Source organism: Ostrea edulis, chromosome 1 (genome assembly GCF_947568905.1).
Source record: "Ostrea edulis chromosome 1, xbOstEdul1.1, whole genome shotgun sequence".
Lineage (NCBI taxonomy): Eukaryota > Metazoa > Mollusca > Bivalvia > Ostreida > Ostreidae > Ostrea > Ostrea edulis.
The window spans coordinates 4,242,192-4,264,136 of NC_079164.1; the positions used below are offsets into that span (position 1 = coordinate 4,242,192).

The following is a 21,945-nucleotide window of genomic DNA, read 5'->3' on the forward strand; positions in this document are numbered from 1 at the left end:
TATACCGATTTTCAGAAAAATACCTCCAGGTTCCTTTTCCAGGAACTCAAAGCGAAAGTACCGCATAATAGAGCTAAAATTAGACCAGCGGCAATAGGCCAGCCTATTAACCCGACACCCGGCCTACAACCCCTGCTGGGGTCCGCAAGTTGACCCCGTCCTAGATATTGAACCACTCCGTTGACCCCGACACCGCTTGACCAATCAAAAGCCACCCTTGCTTGACCTCATTTGCATAAAAAGTGCACTCAGTTGAACCCCCTATCGGGAGGCCTTATACTACTAATAGGGAATACACTTTGTTGTGTATCAGGGTTCAAACGTTTAGTGAACTTAGTCTGGTGTGTTGCTAGCTTTTATACCGGTAAATCTGGGTAATGTTCAAGTCATATCACAACTGTATACAATGTAAGGAGAACCTTTGAAGTACTCTAGTCTATTGTTATTACATGTAACTCTAAAACCTTTAAGGTGGCTCACTACACCCAAAAATAGTCTCTCAAATCACTACAAATTAAATCAATTTGTACTGATTTGAGAGACTATTTTTGGGTGTAGTGAGTCATCTTAAATAGCTATTGTTGGCCTACAAATTACAAATTGATTTAATTATAAAAGATATTATGGTATATGCAATAAGTATATATGCCAAAAAGGCAAAAAATATACAAATTTGGATAAAAATTGATTTTCAAAAAATTATTTCTACATATGAATATAAGACTCTGGGGGATTTGAACTCAAGATCTGCGTTTCACCAGCCCAATGCTTTAACCACTGAGCTACGATGATAGACAAACAAATCGATTGATACAAACATTTTCACAAAACATTCAAATCGCCATCTTCTGACATGTGTTATACAGAGTATAAGCTTTAGTGTAGTGAGCTACCTTAAAATAGTTAAATTTCAGTTGTTTATGTAGTAGGGTGAATTAATATCAATAATTTATTTTATTTTTAGTGTAAATAAAATATGTAAGTTGCAAAACATAAACTTTTATTGGATTCTATAATGGTCTTCCATATTTCTCTATTTAGATATGTAGTAATGTAATTATGACTTTAATGGCTTTCCTTATGATGAAACCATGCATGCAGTTGTTGTTCATGGTCTATTTAGTTCATTTTGGTTGGCTAGGCTTAGTGTCAAAGGTTATATGTCATGGGTTTTGTGAGTTCTGTTGGATTTTTAGATAATCAGTTGTATTCACTTGCAGAGTGTTGAAGGGTGGTTTTCCCTGCATATCTTTTGACATCTTTTTTCTGACTTGAGGTAAGAAAATGAATCTTAACATATTAATTAGTGTGAATGTGTTAATGAATGAAAGAAATGAAATTATGTACTTTATTTCATATTTAACAAAGGAGTAAAATAGAATTAATATTTTATACAGGTTCCTTGAAAATCAGTTATCTTCCTATTTTTGATATTTTGGCTCTGGTACCAAAATGTATTTCTGTGATGCCTAACTTGTATTTGTCATATAATTTCTTTTGTGTGTGTTCGATGTGTACTTTACCATTTAGTTTGCATAAATGTCATAAATGATAAGATTATTATATTTAAATGCATTATGGGTAAAGAGCCTCATTTTGAGATTTTAATGTTATTTTATAAAATTTCTTAAACTTTACACAAAATAATGGATGAGTAATTTTGTGTTCATTGTATTGAAATTATTTCCCAAGTATTTGTATATTTTATGTGGTGTGTGATTGTGTATGCTTATAACAGGCTGTCCAGCACCCTTGGACAAAAAATAAGGGCAAATTTTAGGGGTAAAATTTTAAAAAATTAGGGCTAAATTAGGGCTAAAATTAGGAATTTTTAACCAAATTGCAGAAGTTTTAATTATTTAAAAGGACTTACCTTGTCAAATTTGACAATAAAGAAACTCACATGACACACAAATAAGATGTAAGTACGGGAAGGGCGTATTCCAGTGTTCCATGGTCTCAGTTATTATTGGCTATAACCTAAAATCTCAACTCTTTATCACAAAGTCACAACCAATAAACAAGCTTGACACATGGATCCACAGGTCAACTGCCTTTCACTGCATCAGCATTATCTGAATAAGAACTGCAATCTACGTTGATAACACACATTTTGTATGATTGCATTTTGATTTTTCAAGACTGATAAAAAAGTAGGAATTGACATGAAAAATAAGGGCTTTTTTAGGATTTCCCCTTGAATTTTACATTTTTTTAGGAATTTTAGCAAAACTGAAAAAAATTAGGAATTTTTAGGAATTTTAGGGCCGCTGGACAGCCTGTTATAATTGTTTGTTATGTTTCAGAGCTGCTATTTACATGTCAGAAATAGATTTATTTCTTCAATAAACTCATAACCTGTCACAGATGGTCTGTGTGGTCATTAGAACCGGTTTGCAACCCCGTAACATTTACAAGTCATATCCCACATAACAAAGGAAAACCTTTCTAACACTCTCCATTATGAAGTGTTATAGTAAAAAAAAGTCGCCTTTCTTCAAATTGTTTTAATCTTTAAACTATTCAAATCAAGTATCACCCATTCATTTCATTCAAATTGACCAAAATTTTAAGAAAATTTCTATAAAGATAAATAACAATTTTCATTGGTTAAATGTTGCCTCGCTATCAATAGAAAGGTTATCAATAATCAAAATTACTTCTGAAAAAAAGAATACAAGAGATGTTTGTAAAACATACAAGTCCCTCATGGTTCAAAATTGAATCGGGTTATACACATGCATCATTTAATTGATAGTAGTATCACCAATTCAAAATATTGAGCAAACAATATCTTCCTATGTCAAGAGTGATTTGACCATGTGACCCAAAAATCAATAGGCGTCATCTACTCCTTATGCTGCACCAGTGTACCAAGTTTGGTGTCAATCAAGCAACTAATTCTAAAATATAGGAGGCAATATATTACTATGTCCAGTTTAACCCTTGACCTTTGACCATGTGACCTCAAAATCAATAGGGGTCATCTTCCTCTTAAGATGTACCAGTGTACCCAGATTGATGTCTATCAAGCAGAGGGTTCACTAGACAATTGACTGGTCAGTATATTCCTATGTCCAGTTTAACCCTTGACCTTTGACCATATGACCTCAAAATCAATAGGGTCATCTACTCCTTAGGATGTACCAGTGTACCAAGTTTAATGTCTGTCAAGCAAAGGGTTCTCAAGATATTGAGCGGACAATGTCTTCCTATGTCCAGAGTAGATTGACCTTTGCCCTTTTGACCTGAAAAACAACAGGGGTCCTCTTCTACTCATAACCAACCCACATATCAAATATCATTATGATCAAGTGAATGGTTCTCAAGATATTGAGTGGACAACATGTGGTCTACTAACCAACCGACATACTGACCGACCGACAGGTGCAAAGCAATATGCCCCTCTTCTTTGAAGGGGGCATAAAAATATACTCACATGAAATGCTGATCCTTATTTACATACATGGATGACAAACACCAATTCAATTAAAATTTGACTTGTGAATCTGCTCCTCTACTATATGCCCTGGCCATATTCAGAAAGGGACCAGTGATTTTTTTTGTCTTTCAAACTACCACCCTCCTTTTGAATTGGGAAAAATTAGCGACATTTTCCTCAAATTGGGGAAAATAATTCATAGTAAATTAAAATGGTAAAGATGCATAAGATAATCAAATAACAATTTTTTTGTTTGAAGTTTATTTCAGATCTGATTTAAAATCATAAAATAAATCATTATTTAACATTAAATATGTATTGGAAGTCACATGTTGTATAGATATTATTTACTTTTTCTAAGAAATACTTATTGTCTAATTTCATAAAGAAATTAATAAATTATCAATTCACCTGCATTTGTACCCATAATCTTGTAAATATTATATTAATAATCAAGTTTCCAGAATGTCTCTCCTGTTTGTATTTTTTGGATTTTAGTAAAACCCTATACTGTTGGCCACTTCCTGTCATTAGCCTGACCCTACATATAATGGCGGTCAAACTAAATTGTCAACAATATGGCTTTAATGTGTATCTGGAAACTATATACTTCGCTGCATATCTGCTTATATGGATGCCTCTATTGTTTTACATATTCTTTACAAAACCTTTTGCATGTGCAGTGGTTTGGAGAATAAAACTGAAGAAAAAAAACGTATTTACTCTTTGTCAGCAATATACGGTAACCTTGTTTTAAAATGACCTACTTTCCCTAGATTTGAAATTGGGAAAAACATATATATATATAATTGGGAAAAAATAGCTAATTTTAGTGAGGGGAAACAGCCGAATATCGGTGGCATTTTGGCCCAAAAAAAATCACTGGGGACAAAAAAATTCTTCAATAATTGCTTTGAAACTGAGCTAAACACCAAATTAGGAAATAGTGAGGTCAAGGTCACAGGGAAGGTTAAGGTCATAAAATAATGTCACGGTTGAATTGTACAGTGTAAGAGTTTTCATAAAAATATTGTTTATAGTTCCTTTGAAATTGAGTTAAACACCAAAATAAGAAATAGTGAGGTCAAAGTCACAAGGAAGGTCAAGGTCATAATATAGTACCACAGTTGAATTGCTACTACTTATATGTATCAGTGAAAGAGTTTTCCAAAAAAATTATTGTCAATAGTTGCTTTGAAACTGAGCTAAACATCAAACATGGAAAAGTGAGGTGAAGGTCACAGGAAAGGTCAAGGTAAAAAAAATATTGATGCAGTTGAATAGATGATAACAATATGTATCAGCATGTAAGGTTTGATGAAAATATCTTGAATAGTTTCTTGGAAACTGAACTAAACACAAAGCTAAATGCAAAGTGTGACTAAAGGACGGATGTAAGGACAGAAGATGGACATAACAAACACTATATGCCCTGGCCATGTTCATGGCAGGGCATGAAAATAATTTGATCCTGCGGACAATATGCATATCTACCAACAGCAAAGAAGCATTGTACAAAGTTTCAAGTCTACCCGATAAGCCATATAGGAGAAGTGTTCACTAGATTTTGAGACAGACAGATGAACAAACAGAAAGTACAAGCTTACCGCAAACAGTACATAATACACGGGTGAAAATGCTTACATAGGGTGTTCTTCTTAAGCCATAATCTGGAGAACTTTGCTACAGGTAGTATCAGCCATCATCAGGCTGTGACATACTTTCTTTGCCTAATATGAATATTTCCTAAAAATGGACTAAGTTCAACAATCTGTAATTCTCTTAAAAATTAAAGAAAATCAAAAATCCTTGCCACATGCACATCTTCAATACTCATACAAACACTCTGTAAAACAAGATGGTCCTCACTTGAAAATTGTGGGAGGAGTTAGCCAGACAAATTACAAAACCTCCAAATAATCAATAATTTTCAAATAAAGGGGAAAAACTCCAGAGTTCAAAATGGATCAAAACTGCAACAAGATCTAGAGTGATCCACAAAGAAGCTACATGTACATAGCAAGTTTCATCCTGATATGTGAAAGGGAAATGAAATTAGAAACAGAAACCCACGAAGAGACAGACGGTAAGATGGACAGGCAGACGGTCATACAGACATCACTGTACCATAATACGTCCCATCTATAGACTGGTGTATAAACACAATATGTCTCCCCCTGGGAGATTGATTGATTGTATATTGTTTAACGTCCCACTCGAGAATATTTCACTCCAATTGAGACGTCAGGGGAGAGACATAAATATATATGCACAACAAATACACTGTAAAAAACTTTCATTTATCATCACAGCAATTTCCATTCTAAATGAAGAAATACTAAACTTTAATAGAGGAACAAAGTTTTTACAAGAATTTTTCTTTAACTTTTGATACTTTACAATAATAATTACCATCATCTTCCCTAGTTATAGATTCCAAGGAGTCGACAAATATTCCTACAGCATCTTTAATCTCATCGGATGTATTTTCTGAAATACAAATATAATCATCAAACTAAATATCCTCACTAACATCTACACAAAGAAGCTAAGAATCACAACTGTGTTTAAATTAAACTGATATTTTTATATACATGTATAATTCATTTAGACTAGTATAAAATACACCAGTCATGAGATGAGACTCCCTTGCTTTTTTAACTATACATTATTTTGCCTATTAGAGCAGAATCTTGAGCTTTTTTAACATGAACCCTGTGGTCCTAAACAGTCACCTGAATCAATATAACAAAACAATTTAATTAAGTTTTGCATATTAATGGTGCAAGTGGGCATTTTTCAGACTCTGAAAACTGTCTGTCATAGTTTGTTCTTTTGTGTCCAAATTAAACTATCATTGTAGGTTTCTTATTGTTTTATTAGAGCTGTGACATCATACATTCCTGCAAATAACATATTCAAACTTTTGTTCATTAATGGCATTCACATGACCACCTTTTACATTGTCCATCAAATTAACTGTCATAACTGCCATTTTCAAACTCAACTCTTCTCTACATATAACAGAATCCCCAAACACAATCCATGTGAAGATCAATTCTAAATCCCTCCAACATTACTCAGATATTACATGGCCACCTCTCCTAAAAGCTAATATAACTACAAATATTTCTATCTATTTTTACTTAGTGACCTCAAACTCTGACAAATGACCTTGGTTCATTCACGAAAAACACTGTAAGGTCATAAGCTACCAATTTTCTTTCATTTGACTACCTGCTTTGGTGATTGAAAGGGGGTAAGGTTAACATGGTTAACTCAGGTGACCTACCAAAATAGATGCTAATTTCATAGACACCACACATCCCTTTCTAATGTTCAAATCTCAAAAGCAATAATTGCAACATCATATTTTTTGTGTTGAGTTAAAATAAACAATCATATATTAGCAGTTAATATAGGTAAGAGGATTTGCGCTAGTCTTGCTCGTTAAATGTATGCTAATGTACGACCAGACACATACTTGTCATCGAAATGTACATCGTGTTCCAAATTCATGTTAATATTTGGAAAAATACAGTTATTTTTTATGGTCAGATAATCTCTTAACTTTATTCTGATTCACAACACTTGATAAAAGTAATGACCTTCTTATTTTTAATGATTATATCATTTATAATTTTTTTCACAAGTTGATCTATGAGTATTTGACTTACCGCCCAGGGCCCTTATTCACAAAAAATCTTACGACAAAGGTGAAAAAATTATTCTGTCTGATAATCAAATACCGATCACAAGGTCATAAGTATGTATTTAAGTCTAATAAACCATGGATGTACTTTTCATATTAATTAAGAAAATCTATAAGAAATGAAAAATAAAAGAACTACCCTCTTCGTAAATTTTAATCTTAGTCGTAAGATATTTTGTGAATAAGGGTGCTGATCACTACCTGAATCTGCTGAGCTGTTCAAATTACTTTGATGTTCTTGTTCTTGTTCATTCACATGCTTCATTGCTGTATTATCAGAAGTTCCACTTCCCTCATCATTCTGATTATCACTATTCTGGGTAGTATCTACTGAGACATCCTTCTGCTCTGAATTTTGTTCTCCAGAACTACCATCAGCATGCATTCTACAGCCACTCTCTATTTCATTATTTAAGTCAGTTTTGACAGATAGGTTCGATGATTTATCAGTAACATGCAGTTTTACATCCTGGTCCTCGTTACCTTTTTCCTCAATTTGGTCCTCCTCAGTAACATCTGTGTTTTGTTTTCCATTGTCACCATTTTTATCATTGACAGGAGACGAATGTGAATCGTCTTCCTTGCCGTTATCAGGCGATACTACATCTGGAGAATGGCCTCTTTCAATGGATCCTTCTTCTTTCTTTTCCTCTGCACCTACTTTGAATTAGAAAATGTTCATTAAAATTATGAATCAAAGATTGAATGTCCTCAAGAGTGATTAATTCAACTTCTATATAAAGAGTCAATTAGCATAAAAACATAGCGATCATTATTTTTATAAAATTCATTAATTACTAACCACCAGGTGACACATCTTCTGAAGAGTTGCGTCCTTCACGGGATCCTTCCCCTTCTTTCTTTTCGTTTTTCTTGTCATCCTTGTTTTCTGTCCTCCCTATGTCAGCTGTGAAATTAAATACATTCTATGAATTAAAGCTCATTGTATGTTTTCAGGAAACATTACTTCTATTCATGTAATTAAACAAAACTAGAATAGAATCAAACAGAGTCAACAAGCATTCTGTAAGTATAGTGATAAATATCTCCTACCAGCCCAAATCTACGTGATGTGCATGATACTAGTATTATGCGTGACTAGTCTTATGTCAACAGTTTAATATATATAATCATTAAAATTAAGAATAACTAATCATTGTGAAAAAAATCAATTTGGTAGTTATCAAATTTTAGGCCAAAAAAAAATTAAACAATAGTGTCTCAGGCCCCACCACATCCATTAACAAGAGTACCGCAAACAGTACATAATACGCCCGTGAAATGCTTACATACATGTAGGGTGTTTTTCTTGTGCTATAATTTGTATAACTTTGCTTCAGGTATTATCAGCCATCATGAGGCTGTGACAAACTTTCATATGAACAAAGGGTCTTAACTTTAAAATCTAGATTTCCTCAAAATGGACCAAGTTCAACAACCTGTAGTTTTTTCAAAAATGGTAGAAAATCAAAATCCTTCCACAGATGGACATCTTCAATACCCATACAAACATTTCACAAAATAAGATGGTCCTCACTTGAAAACTGTGGGAGGAGTTGGGCGGACAAATTATGTATCCTCCATAGAATATTAATTTCCACATAGACCAAGTTCAACAACCTGTAATTTTCTCAAAAATTGTAGAAAATCAAAATCCATCCCACATGCACATCTTCAATACCCATACAAACACTCCACAAAATAAGAAGGCTCTCACTTGAAAACTGTGGGAGGAGTAGGGTGGACAAATTGTGTACCCTATATATAATAATTATTTCTAAATAAAGGGGCAAAACTCCTGGAAAAAAGGTCGAAATAGATCAAAATTGCAGTATAATCTAGAGTGACCCACAAAGAAGCTACACAGCAAGTTTCAGCATGATATGTGAAAGGGAAATGAAATTATAATGAGAAAACCCGAACGGACGGACGGACGTACAGACATCGCTGTACCATAATACGTCCCGCCTAAAGACGGGCGTATAAAAAGGTACCACATGAAATTTATTTCAATTTATATTTGTTTATTCATATAAATGAGGTAACTCTTCTGTTATTATAGGATTAAACATTCTTTTAGAAGAATTTATCGATGTGTAAACTCTGGACATTTTACTCACAAAATGAATCAAAGTGCAAAGCACTTTTATGTTAAGTCCAGGGTTTACACACCAATAGATTCTTCAAAAAGAATGTTTGATTCTTATAGTTTCAATTCACTCCCTGTATTATCAATTTAAAATATTTGAATAGTTTCCCCGTACTATGTTATTTGTTTTCATGTGCGTATGTACACATAGCGTTTTTTGATTTATTGATGTGTATATTCTCCCTTTCCTTTATTTTTGTCTAATCAAAACAATTGTAATAAATAACATTGGAATTATAGATATTTATGTAAAATTGTCAAAAGGTTTTAATGAAATTAATGGCATATTTTTTATCAAATAATTATTGAATGCATACTCATTTATGTGCAAGTGTTTGAAAATAATAGTGTAAATTCAACAGCAAATAATTATATATGTGAAGTTATTTTTCATAGAAAAATAAATGGCATTGCTTATTCTATATAAACATGTACATCAGAAAGAAAAGGTAACTCATATGCATTCTACAGTCAACATAAAAAGGAAAGACAACTCATGCTACAGCCAAGTAAAAAGAACAAGAGACCTATCTGGTCCAGTGATTTTTCAGCAGAAGATTTTTAAAGAATTCCCCATTATATCTGTATGTAAAACTGTGTGTTCCTTAAGCAAGTATGTTGCCCTGGGTTCGAATCCACAAATGAAGAAATATTTTTCTGAGTAAACAGAATTACACTATATATGGAAAGTTTGAAGATAACAAAAAAGTAATGTTAAACAAAAAAATAGTGATGCTGTGCTTTAATTGAAAATCGTATGACATCGAATACATAGAAAGAAACTAAAAGAAAACATAATAATTGACAATAACTCTGCTTGAAGATTCATCCGGGTATGACGCAAAATTTCTCAGCAGAAACAATAGTCATGCTGTCTGATTGCTATCCCTATTAACTCGGCAATTAACAAAGTACATTTCATACATGTAAAAGATAAAATCAAATCAAAACAAAAGATTTGATCAGAAAAGCTCACTTGAGCCAAAGTTAAAAAAGTAGAAGTAAAACATATTTTTCAACGCCTAGTGGGTGAATTATCAGAAACATTGATTACATCATCTTTGTTAAAGCACGTCTACTGACCAATGTTGAGATGTAAAGTTCACACTGCACAAAACACGTTCGTCTATATAAATTATGCAGTCATATAGCAAAAATTTTCACATTCATTCAAACACTGTAATTGGAAGAGCAAAGCATGATAAAAGTTAAACTTTTATCTGAACAAGAGGCCCACAGGCCTTATCAGTCACCTGAATACTAGTGAAAAAGTATCACTACTTCCATGGGCTATGGCATCTAGAAAAAAATTCCTATTCTAAATATCTATTAAGCTAAATTCTAATGTTCAGCAACAGTATAAAACAAGATGTGTTCTTAAACCTTCACTGCCTTCAAAAGTGCATACACTGATGAAAAACTAAATAATAGGTTATTAACATTAAAACATCAAAACATTTGACTAATTTGGACTCATCCTTAAGTCATAACCCTGGGTTTTGATTGAAATTCACCAATTTTTGTACATCCTTTTCTGCTATTCCTAAGTATACATTTAGATTTCATACAGTATCGGCAAACTTACACATAAATACTATATACTAAGTTTGGCCCCACTCCGGGGTGGGAATCCTTACTCTGGGGATCATCAAATTTACAATTTTGGTAAAAGACTACCTGCTCTATCCATTTAGTTTCAATTTAGTATCAACAGCACAAAAGATGTTATTTAAGTATTTTACACACAAACACTATATACCAAGTTTGGCCCCGCCCTTGGGTCATTACCCTTACCCTGGGCTTCATGAAATTTACAAAATTTGGTAGAGGCCTTCCTGCTCTCCATCACCATGCATTTAGTTTTTCTTACCCATGCGCAGTTCTTGAGAAGAAGATTTTTGAAAAACTGTAAAAGCTTATTAGATAACCATACTTCAAATGTCAGTTTCCTAAATTAAATCGATACAGAGAAACTAGAAAACTGCATTACAGTGAAAAGTCCCATAAACCTGATAAAAGATAAGTCAACTGTGACAAAACTTCAAATTCACCTGTAAACCAACCTAAGCAAATCACAAATCAAACAGCTTTCCAAATCCAAGCATGGTGAAAAAGTCCCAAAATTTAATTTTGACAGGCAGATAGACAGAGAGAAAACTAATATAATGTGGTTCCTTGTTGGTTTTGCTGGTGGGAGAGCTAATCAGCAGACTGCTCAACAATAAGCAGATTGATATCTGTATTTCTTCAATTTTCATTTACTTACTGTCAGGTTCTGTCTGAACTGCTGGAGAAGTAAGTGGCGTTTCGAATGACTCATTCTTCTGAGGTGAATCATAGTTTTGAGATACACTGATCCTTTCATTCTTCATGGAATTCTCTGTATAAATATACATTATTTTTCATAGGTACACTTTTACATAACTGTTACATGTTAAAATTATATATGTTAAACAAGAGGCCCATGGCCACATTACTTGCCCGAGTCACCTTGGCCCACATCTGAAGATTTTCTCTACATCTTCGCATGTAAAACTTTGATCCCTATTTGGCCCCAACCTACCCCTAGGGGCCATGATTTTAACAAACTTGAATCTCCACTATGTCAGGAAACTTTCATGTAAATTTGTAATTTCCTAACCTAGTGGTTCTTGAGAAGAAAATTTTCCCGATATATTTGTATGTAAAACTTTGATCCCCTATTTTGGCCTCATCCTACCACCGGGGGTGGGGGTGGGGGGTGGGGGGGTGAAGGGCATGATTTTAACAAACTTGAATCTGCACTATGTCAGGAGCTTTCATGTAAAATGTCAGCTCCTCTGGACCAGTGGTTCTTGAGAAGATTTTTAATTGACCCCACCGTATTTGTTGCATTTTTGTGATTATCTCCCCTTTGAAGGGGGCATGACCCTTCATTTGAATAAATTTGAAAGTCCAAGGACGTTTTTTGCCAATTTTGGTTTAAATTGGCCAAGTGGTTCTGGAGAAGAAGTCGAAAATGTGAAACGTTTACAGACGGACAGAAGGACAGACAGACGATGGACAACAGGCGATCAGAAAAGCTCACATGACCTTTCACCTCAGGTGAGCTAAATAAAGCTACTGGATAAGAAAATGTGAAAGTGCAGAGGTACGGACAGAAGGATGACAGATTAGAAATGCTAATCTTACCTTTGAGCTGACCTTCACTCTGGTTTTCGTTTTTATTCTCTGCCAGGAGCGGTGACGATTCCTTATCTTCTGTGGATGTTCCCTCATCTGCAGTGAGTAAAATACAGACGCCTCAACCAATGATTAAAGAAAATCATGCTTAAAAAGACCTCCTAGCGCAAACATCTATGTATGTCAGTAAATAGCTAGTATATATAGTTAATGTTCTTTGTTGATTATGCAAGTCCGAATTTAAAAATAAAGATTATTAAACAAGATTAATTAGTTAATCTATTTGAGCCCATTTTTTTCTTTTGTAGTCTCAACTTAGTCCCAAGGGTGAATGTTTATTTTGAATGACAACATTTTGTCAATTTCAATCACACCTAATTTCATATTCTGTAACATTTACTGTTGATATGTAAACTATTGTGCTTTTTGTCCCTTTTGCTTCTCTTGATTCTGTAGCTGTAGAACTGGACTTCTCTGGATTTTTTCTCAAAGAGCTCAAGTTTTCCACTCTAGACTAGTGATTCATAAGAAATGGTACAAATTCAGAAAACATATATCCTAATGAGCAGAGAGAGGAGGAGCATTGGGGATGGGACACATAAACACTAGAATTACCTTTTTCTATTAGTTGTTGGTTCTGTTCATTTTCCGCCAGACATTTTGTTTCAGTATTCATTAAGGCGTCACCTTCACCCCTCTCCACTGCTGTCTCTCTCTGACTTGTACCTGTTAGAAATAAAGTGAAATTGAATTGTATGAAAGTTTTCGGGTTTTAAAACATGATTTCAAATTAATTCCTTTTCTAACATATATTATAATGAAATATGGTAACTGTTATAGTAAAACTCCTGGGCCAGCGAAAAACAATTTGTTATAACAAAGCTTCATTATATCCAGAAAGATTTTCGTTATTTTCCTCTCCGGGAAATAAATATCACATTCCAATAAACATGAATCCTGTGTACAGATAGAAACAATCATCTCAGTCTTGTCTGCGTTTCAAACTTCCCCAACATCTACTACAGAGCGTTGTCAGTTTCATGTGAAAATGGAACACCATCAGCCGGGGAGACAGCATCACAATATGCTGAATATGTCCGATTTCCGAATATTACTGATGTCTACCAAAGTTAATCAACAGCTATTTTGAGTTCGATAAACTATATAAATATATCTGCAGATTTGAAGCTTGTATTAAGCTATAAGTTTTGTCATGTAAGCTACACGCAACTCAAGAGAATTTCTTACCTAGTACAGTTAAACTTGTGTATATGGAATAAACCAAAAAAAGCATAACTGTGGAATTAAACATGTCTACAGTATTCAAGAAGTTATTCATGATTGATTGATTGGTTGACTGATTGATTGGTTGAATATTGTTTGTCGTATCTCTTGAAAATATTTCACTCATACGGAGTGTCGGTGAAGGGCTGCAAAATTTAGAACTATATATGCTCAGTGCTTACGGCCTTTCAGCAGGGAGGGATCTTTATCGGGCGCCACACCTGCTGTGACACGGGGCCTAGGTTTTTGCAGTCTCGTCCGAAAGAATACCCCATTTAGTTGCATCTTACAACAAGCAAGGGGTACTGAGGACCTATTATAATCCGGATCCCAAAGAGATCTCTTCTGTAAGATGTGGGACCCACCGAGTGCAAACTTTCCTAAAACAAAATCTTGTAAGCTCTAACTGATCTTTTAGAATGCTGATGAATTAATGTCTGTAATATAAGGTGTTCCACGGTATATCTTGTATCTCCAGCAATTAGTTTTCATGTGCTAATTTTTGTGTTTTTATTTTGGTTTATAGGAATTGTTGTGGTCTACAGGAAATATAATGATTGTGGACCGAATGTCTACAGGATTAAAAAGTTAGTTTCACACACTGTCCAATAACATATTGTCATTACAGTAACAGTCTGGGGCAAAACAATAAGGCGTGTCAGTCTGACATCTAGAATGTCCACTGGTGATACGATGTTACAACATGAAGGCTTGACCACACCTACAGTAAAAGTCATTCTGTAGACATTTTATTATCTTGCTGTAGAATCATTAGATCTCTTAGGGGGCCAAATACTATAGATTTTGTTGGTACCTCTCTACTAAAAGTAATATGCAACCTGCTAAGCAATATGCTAAGTACAATTTCAACCTGCTAAGCAGGACATTCATACTTAAGTATATGCTTATATAAGGACTTAACAATTTTTATGCATACGACCCCAGATGACACATTTTGTCCAATGACAGAGCATCATTCTAGTCCAAGGCAAAACATTGAGGAATGTCATCCGATTGTAGAAATATCATTATCTTGCAATGGAATCATTAGATCTCATAGATTTTGTTGCTACCTCTACCATGCGAATTTCAAACCACAATGAAATACACAATTTATATGTTTCTATTCCCAGAAACGAAATTATGCACTCTTACTAATGACATATAAAAAGATCCATGGAAATTGGGGTGCGCGAATTCAAATGACTCCACAGTATATAGTGAAAAGGAAATGGCTGAAGCCCAACATGCTGACAAGAATTTGGAAATGTTTTGTATCAACACTACCACTCAGTGCTCAGAACTAAACCACCCAGCAATATCTTCAATATTATCATCAAATCTATTTGATTTCAATAAGTAGGTAAGAGCCCCACAGGTTTTACTGGTTGCCTGAGTATTATTAAAAGTATCTCTAGTCCCAAGGGCTATGAAATCTGTAATACTTTTCCTGTTCTGCTTATCTAAGATAAATTCTAATACTTGATAACAGTATAAAACATCAAAGGCAAGGGCCTCAATCAACTCGTCTACGGTTTCCAACAAGGGAGGGTATGGTAGTAATTATATGGACCGTAATTAGGGCTATACGGACCGTGGATATCGGCCTGGATAGCTCAGTGGTTGGAGCACCTGACAAGTAATGCAGGGGTCCCGGGTTCGATTCCCGGTCCAGCCAGATTTTCTCCTCTCCCCTATATATACTACAGTATATACAGCACCATCCTCTTCAATTTTCTTAATCTTTAAAGAATGGTCAAACAAAATGCACAATGGCTTCAGGAATTTACCCAACAAAGCTTCAAAAATTGTGTGAACAGAAAATAAAGTTCAAGATCAAAGGTCACTATCCATGGTACCCATCACATCTGCATGTTATTATCACTTATTGGTACATATATGTCAAATATCAAAATCCTACTGCAAAAGACAAAACAGTAACAGCCCGGACACAATTTGTAGCAGGTATTGATACAAATTATTCTCTTGAAGTCTTCAAATATCTAGACCGCCTCATCTTTTTTGCGCATGTTTTGTAGAGCTACGACGATTCTAAAATGAGGCTACGATGATTCCTTATGTACCACAACAGCAAATATTACCGTAAAAAAAATTTTTAAAGGGATGACTACTTCTTGTTTTGTTCTCTTTTTTCTTTTCTTTTAGTTGAAATCATTTGCCGATACATTGGTAGAAAATTCCCAATTTGTTCGATTTTGGTGCTATTTTTCCCAATTGAATGGGTACCGGTACCAGTACCAGTGGGTAGAAAAAAATTGCTGCTATAATAACTTTGGACCCACTATGACAATATAACAAAAATGTCATACCTTGTGTCTGTCGTCTTTTATTGAACAGATGAATTCCTGCAACAATCAGCAGCAGTATGATAAACGGCAAGATTACACCAAGAGTAATTCCCATAGCACTGAAAAACAAATCTATAATGTTAGATTGTACTTCACGACTTATTAGCGGTACAATTACATAGCACTGAAAAACAAAACTATAATGTTACATTGTACTTCACGACTTATTAGCGGTACAATTACACCAAAGGTAATTAACACAACACTGAAAATGAAAACTATAATGCCATATTGTCTGTAGTACGCTGAAAATAATTACTGTGACAAGCACAGTTCGACTTTTATCTACTGATTTACATAAGCACAGTTTGACTTTTATCTACTGATTTACATAAGCACAGTTTGACTTTTATCTACTGATTTACATAAGCACAGTTCGACTTTTATCTACTGATTTACATAAGAACAGTTCAACTTTTATCTATTGATTTACATAAGCACAGTTTGACTTTTATCTACTGATTTACATAAGCACAGTTTGACTTTTATCTACTGATTTACATAATAACAGTTCGACTTTTATCTATTGATTTACATAAGCACAGTTCGACTTTTATCTACTGATTTACATAAGCACAGTTCGACTTTTATCTACTGATTTACATAAGAACAGTTCGACTTTTATCTATTGATTTACATAAGCACAATTTGACTTTTATCTACTGATTTAGGTATGATTAAACTTTAGTTGATGGTGGAATCAGCAAGGTGGTTTTTTTTCTAAGTTGAAGGACACGAGATAAAATTCTGGATTTGTTCGGGGTTTGATAATCTAATAATCTAATTATCTAATTATTATTTAGTCATGACATAAATACTAAATTGTAATCTTTATCTCAAAAATGTCCAATAAACAGGTTGTCGGTACAATGGTAGTCTGTCCAATAAACAGGTTGTCGGTACAATGGTAGTCTGTCCAATAAACAGGTTGTCGGTACAATGGTAGTCTGTCCAATAAACAGGTTCTCAGTACAATGGTAGTCTGTCCAATAAGCAGGTTGTCAGTACAATGGTAGTCCATACAATTAGAAAATACAGAACATGGCTGTACCGTGATATAGTCGACCAGTCATCATTAAATATTAATGTATACCAGCAGAGTAGTGCGATATCATCAATTATTAATGTGTACCAGCAGAGTAGTGCGATATGATCAATTATTAATGTGTTAAATTTTATATGTTTATTAATATAGAAACAACTGCATGTGTTATACTTATATAAACAACTATAAGCATATAATTCGGGTTTTCTATTGTGTATATCTATATGTTTATCAGTATGTAAACAATTACATATATAAGTATCGTAGCATATTAATATTAGGAATATAAACTTTGCGTTTTTATCGTTTTAGTTTATATAAACATGTATGTTAAAGTATAAATGCAGCTATACATCAAATCCAGGTATATTATAAGTACATGTATATGCAAATATACATAAAATTCAGGTATGTTATTATACGTATGTATTTTGTAAACTTCTCTTTTTATGACAAACATTTAGATGCAATGTCGCAGTTTGTATGTATGCAGGCCTGCTACATACTATTATATTTAATATATGTAAGCTTGTTGGATGTATGCGATTTGTGATTTTGCATCTACTCTGTATTTTCATTAATTAATTAAATCTATATGTTTTGTAATTAAGTATACCACTTCTTATGGTTAATATTTTATCTGTCATACAATTTTAACATTAGTACTAACTCACCAATTATTACATTATGCATCTTCAGTTTTATACACATAATACATACTATCGAATAAGAATTATGGAGCCATGTCGTGCTATAAGCTGGATCTAGCTACAGAAACATGGTACAGGGTATGAGGTGTAGCACCTGATGACGATCGACCTCAAAATTCTTGCCTAATGACGATCTCAAAATTGTTGTATGGCAAAATTTATAATTAATAACTAATAACTAGTAGCACTCTATTATCAAAATTTTCTTTGGCGACCCTACCCTAATTCTTTTCTGTATATATTTTAGTTATTTCACATGTATATACATACCTACATCCCTATTACTATTACCTGTTACTAATATTACTAATTATGTAATAATTATGGTATATTTATTTCGGTGTATCTTGATTTATTTGGACGAAGGACGGAGACTCGTGCGATTACTAATTATTACCTTCTATTAGAATCCAAATAAAAAAAAAAATATTTAAAATATTTAATTTTATATTTACTAATTATTAAAATTATTATATAAATAAAAAAATATAATTTATTATAAATAAAAAATATTTTAATTATTTAATTTTAATTTACTTATCAATTTTTTTAAATTGTAATTTATTGAATAAATTAAATAAAATTTATTATTAAAATTATTATATAAATAAAAATTATAATTCATTTTATTAAATTTTTTTTTACTTTTTATTTAGTTTTGTAAAATATAAGTTACTTCTTTATTTCATTATGATTTATGACATACGACCACATGTATGTGTCCGGCCATCAAAAGACAGTACCCCAGTCATCAGATGTGTTGGTACACGATGGTCCTTATTTATTTATATTTATTTATTTTTAAACCATGGGACAACCCATACGTCCCATACGGAACATATGTATGTTACTACAACACACTTCAACTTCACTATGTTGGTGCATTTGGGAGGTGTTGGAGGGTGAGGCTGGATCGCAATGAGATGGATAGTATTATGGCAGATAATACAGTCACCAATCGGTTAACGATATATAGTTAACCAATCCTACGAATATCAAACAAACATCAATTATTAATGTGTACCAGCAGCTGACGTGGATACAAATAACACAGACTATAATACGATGTTATCAATTGTTTACACACCACAAGCTGCTGTTATCTGCACAATGGATTCAAAAAGTAAACATTTAACACTAACATATTTACATATTTTACATGCAACATTTTCTGTTCTTTACTAAAATTCCCTCTATGCCTGTCAGCCAAACAGATGTTGCAGTCAGGAACAAACTATTCACATTTCTCTCAATTTAAACAACAATGAGATACACAAGAGAACCACAAACAGTACATCACACGCCCGTCAGACCGTGACAACAAGAGTACCACAAATAATACAACATACGCCCGTCAGACAGTGACAACAAGAGTACCACAAACAGTACATCATATGCCCGTCAAACAGTGACAACAAGAGTACCACAAACAGTACAACACACGCCCGTCAGACCGCAACAACAAGAGTACCACAAACAGTACAACACACGCCCGTCAGACCGCAACAACAAGAGTACCACAAACAGTACAACACACGCCCGTCAGACCGCAACAACAAGAGTACCACAAACAGTACAACACACGCCCGTCAGACCGCAACAACAAGAGTACCACAAACAGTACATCACACGCCCGTCAGACCGCGACAACAAGAGTACCACAAACAGTACATCACACGCTCGTCAGACCGTGACAACAAGAGTACCACAAATAATACAACATACGCCCGTCAGACCGCAACAACAAGAGTACCACAAACAGTACAACACACGCCCGTCAGACCGTGACAACAAGAGTACCACAAACAGTACATCACACGCTCGTCAGACCGTGACAACAAGAGTACCACAAACAATACATCACACGCCCGTCAGACAGTGATGACAAGAGTACCACAAACAGTACAACATACGCCCGTCAGACCGTGACAACAAGAGTACCACAAACAGTACAACATACGCCCGTCAGACCGTGACAACAAGAGTACCACAAACAGTACAACACACGCCCGTCAGACCGTGACAACAAGAGTACCACAAACAGTACAACATACAGGTAACTCTCGAATTATCGCCACTCAATTCATCGCCATTTTCGTTATAACGTCGCATTTTTCTAGAAACATTTTTCCTGTTACTTAAAACTCTCGTTAAAACGCCAAATTCGCTATCGCCATTTGACACAGTGTTTTCATTATAATTTCAACGTGTTAATTATCTCGATAAACCACCATGGATGCACGTGGTCAGTGAAGCAGTAAATTGGTCATTATTGATCTCCGGCGTACACCTGGACAGAAGGATCCCAGTAATTGCTGTTTTGAATAAATAACTCGAGATGAACTGTAATCAAGTTGTTTATAAATCATAGAAACACATTTCAATTTAGCTATGGCTTCGCCACGAAAGAGGCGACATCTTAGCAGCAAAGGATGCAATTCTTGTCAACACTGACCCAATCTCTAAAGGCTCGCCTGCCAGGAAACGGCACTGCAGTGCACTCAATACTGACTTAGAAAAGGCGTTGTTTATGTGGTTTACGCAAGTCAGGACCAAAAAAAAAACACCATTCCTGTTACCGGGGATATGATAATTGAAAAGGGAAAACAGTATGGTGCAGAGCTAGGAATATCCAATTTCAAATATTCTGAAGGGTGGCTAACTCGTTTCAAACAATGTCATGGAATTTCTTCCAGAATTATAAGCGGTGAAAGTGCCGGAATTGATGTGAGTTTGATTACTGATGGCCAGAAAGAGGCAATAGAAGTAATGAAAAATTATGATTTGAAAGATATTTATAACATAGACGAGACAGGATTGTTTACCGAATGTTACCCGATCGCTCACTTACATAAGTATTGTAAATAGAGGAAAGATAACTCTTACATATAAAAGAACGGTAACTATATTTCTTCAAGATGGCAGTAATTCAATTCATTGCCAAATTCGTTATAATGCCATAATTTCATAAGAACAAAAGGTGGCGGTTTATCGAGAGTTGACTGTACGCCCGTCAGACAGTGACAACAAGAGTACCACAAACAGTACAACATACGCCCATCAGACAGTGACAACAAGAGTACCACAAACAATACAACATACGCCCATCAGACCGTGACAACAAGAGTACCACAAACAATACAACATACGCCCATCAGACAGTGACAACACACAGGCACTTGGGGTATATGTATCATATGATTCATACTTCCCTCCCCCCACACATCTAGTTTTTTCTGATCTGGGATGTGCTTATTTTTTTACTCACTGGTATGTTTTGTAAATATGCATTACAGATCGTCCAAAACTGTTATTTTTCGTCTCTGTCACGTATTAATAAAAATCACGTTATTAATGATTATAAGAAGAGAAGGCATATGTAACTCTGTCATTGAACTGTGATTCTGATAAATAGTGATACTGACCTGTCATTGAACTGTGATTCTGATAAATAGTGATACTGACCTGTCATTGAACTGTCATTCTGATAAATAGTGATACTGACCTGTCATTGAACTGTGATTCTGATAAAGAGTGATACTGACCTGTCATTGAGTTGATAAATAGTGATACTGACCTGTTATTGAACTGTGAATCTGATAAATAGTGATACTGACCTTTCATTGAACTGTCATTCTGATAAATAGTGATACTGACCTGTCATTGAACTGTGATTCTGATAAATAGTGATACTGACCTGTCATTGAACTGTGATTCTGATAAATAGTGATACTGACCTGTCATTGAACTGTGATTCTGATAAAGAGTGATACTGACCTGTCATTGAGTTGATAAATAGTGATACTGACCTGTTATTGAACTGTGAATCTGATAAATAGTGATACTGACCTGTCATTGAACTGTGATTCTGATAAATAGTGATACTGACCTGTCATTGAACTGTCATTCTGATAAATAGTGATACTGACCTGTTATTGAACTGTGATTCTGATAAATAGTGATACTGACCTGTCATTGAACTGTGAATCTGATAAATAGTGATACTGACCTGTCATTGAGTTGATAAATAGTGATACTGACCTGTCATTGAACTGTGAATCTGATAAATAGT

General features: G+C 34.2%; 1 protein-coding gene across 3 annotated transcripts in view; it reads right to left on the reverse strand.

Moving 5' to 3' along the window:
* Window positions 1-21,945, reverse strand: part of LOC125664393 (uncharacterized) — a 161,732-nt gene that overhangs the window by 27,489 nt on the left and 112,298 nt on the right. The window contains exons 7-13 of one of the 3 annotated variants that reach the window (XM_056151064.1): window positions 16,080-16,177; window positions 13,081-13,191; window positions 12,487-12,561; window positions 11,570-11,683; window positions 7,957-8,061; window positions 7,356-7,814; window positions 5,855-5,932 (exon numbers count right to left, since the gene is read on the reverse strand). The exons of 1 other annotated variant lie outside the window; for it this stretch is intronic. In XM_056151064.1, coding sequence (XP_056007039.1) covers window positions 5,855-5,932; window positions 7,356-7,814; window positions 7,957-8,061; window positions 11,570-11,683; window positions 12,487-12,561; window positions 13,081-13,191; window positions 16,080-16,177 — 1,040 coding nt within the window. Of the gene's footprint in view, window positions 1-5,854; window positions 5,933-7,355; window positions 7,815-7,956; window positions 8,062-11,569; window positions 11,684-12,474; window positions 12,562-13,080; window positions 13,192-16,079; window positions 16,178-21,945 lie in introns of all 3 variants that reach the window. One more of the 3 variants, XM_056151063.1, reaches the window with a different exon arrangement.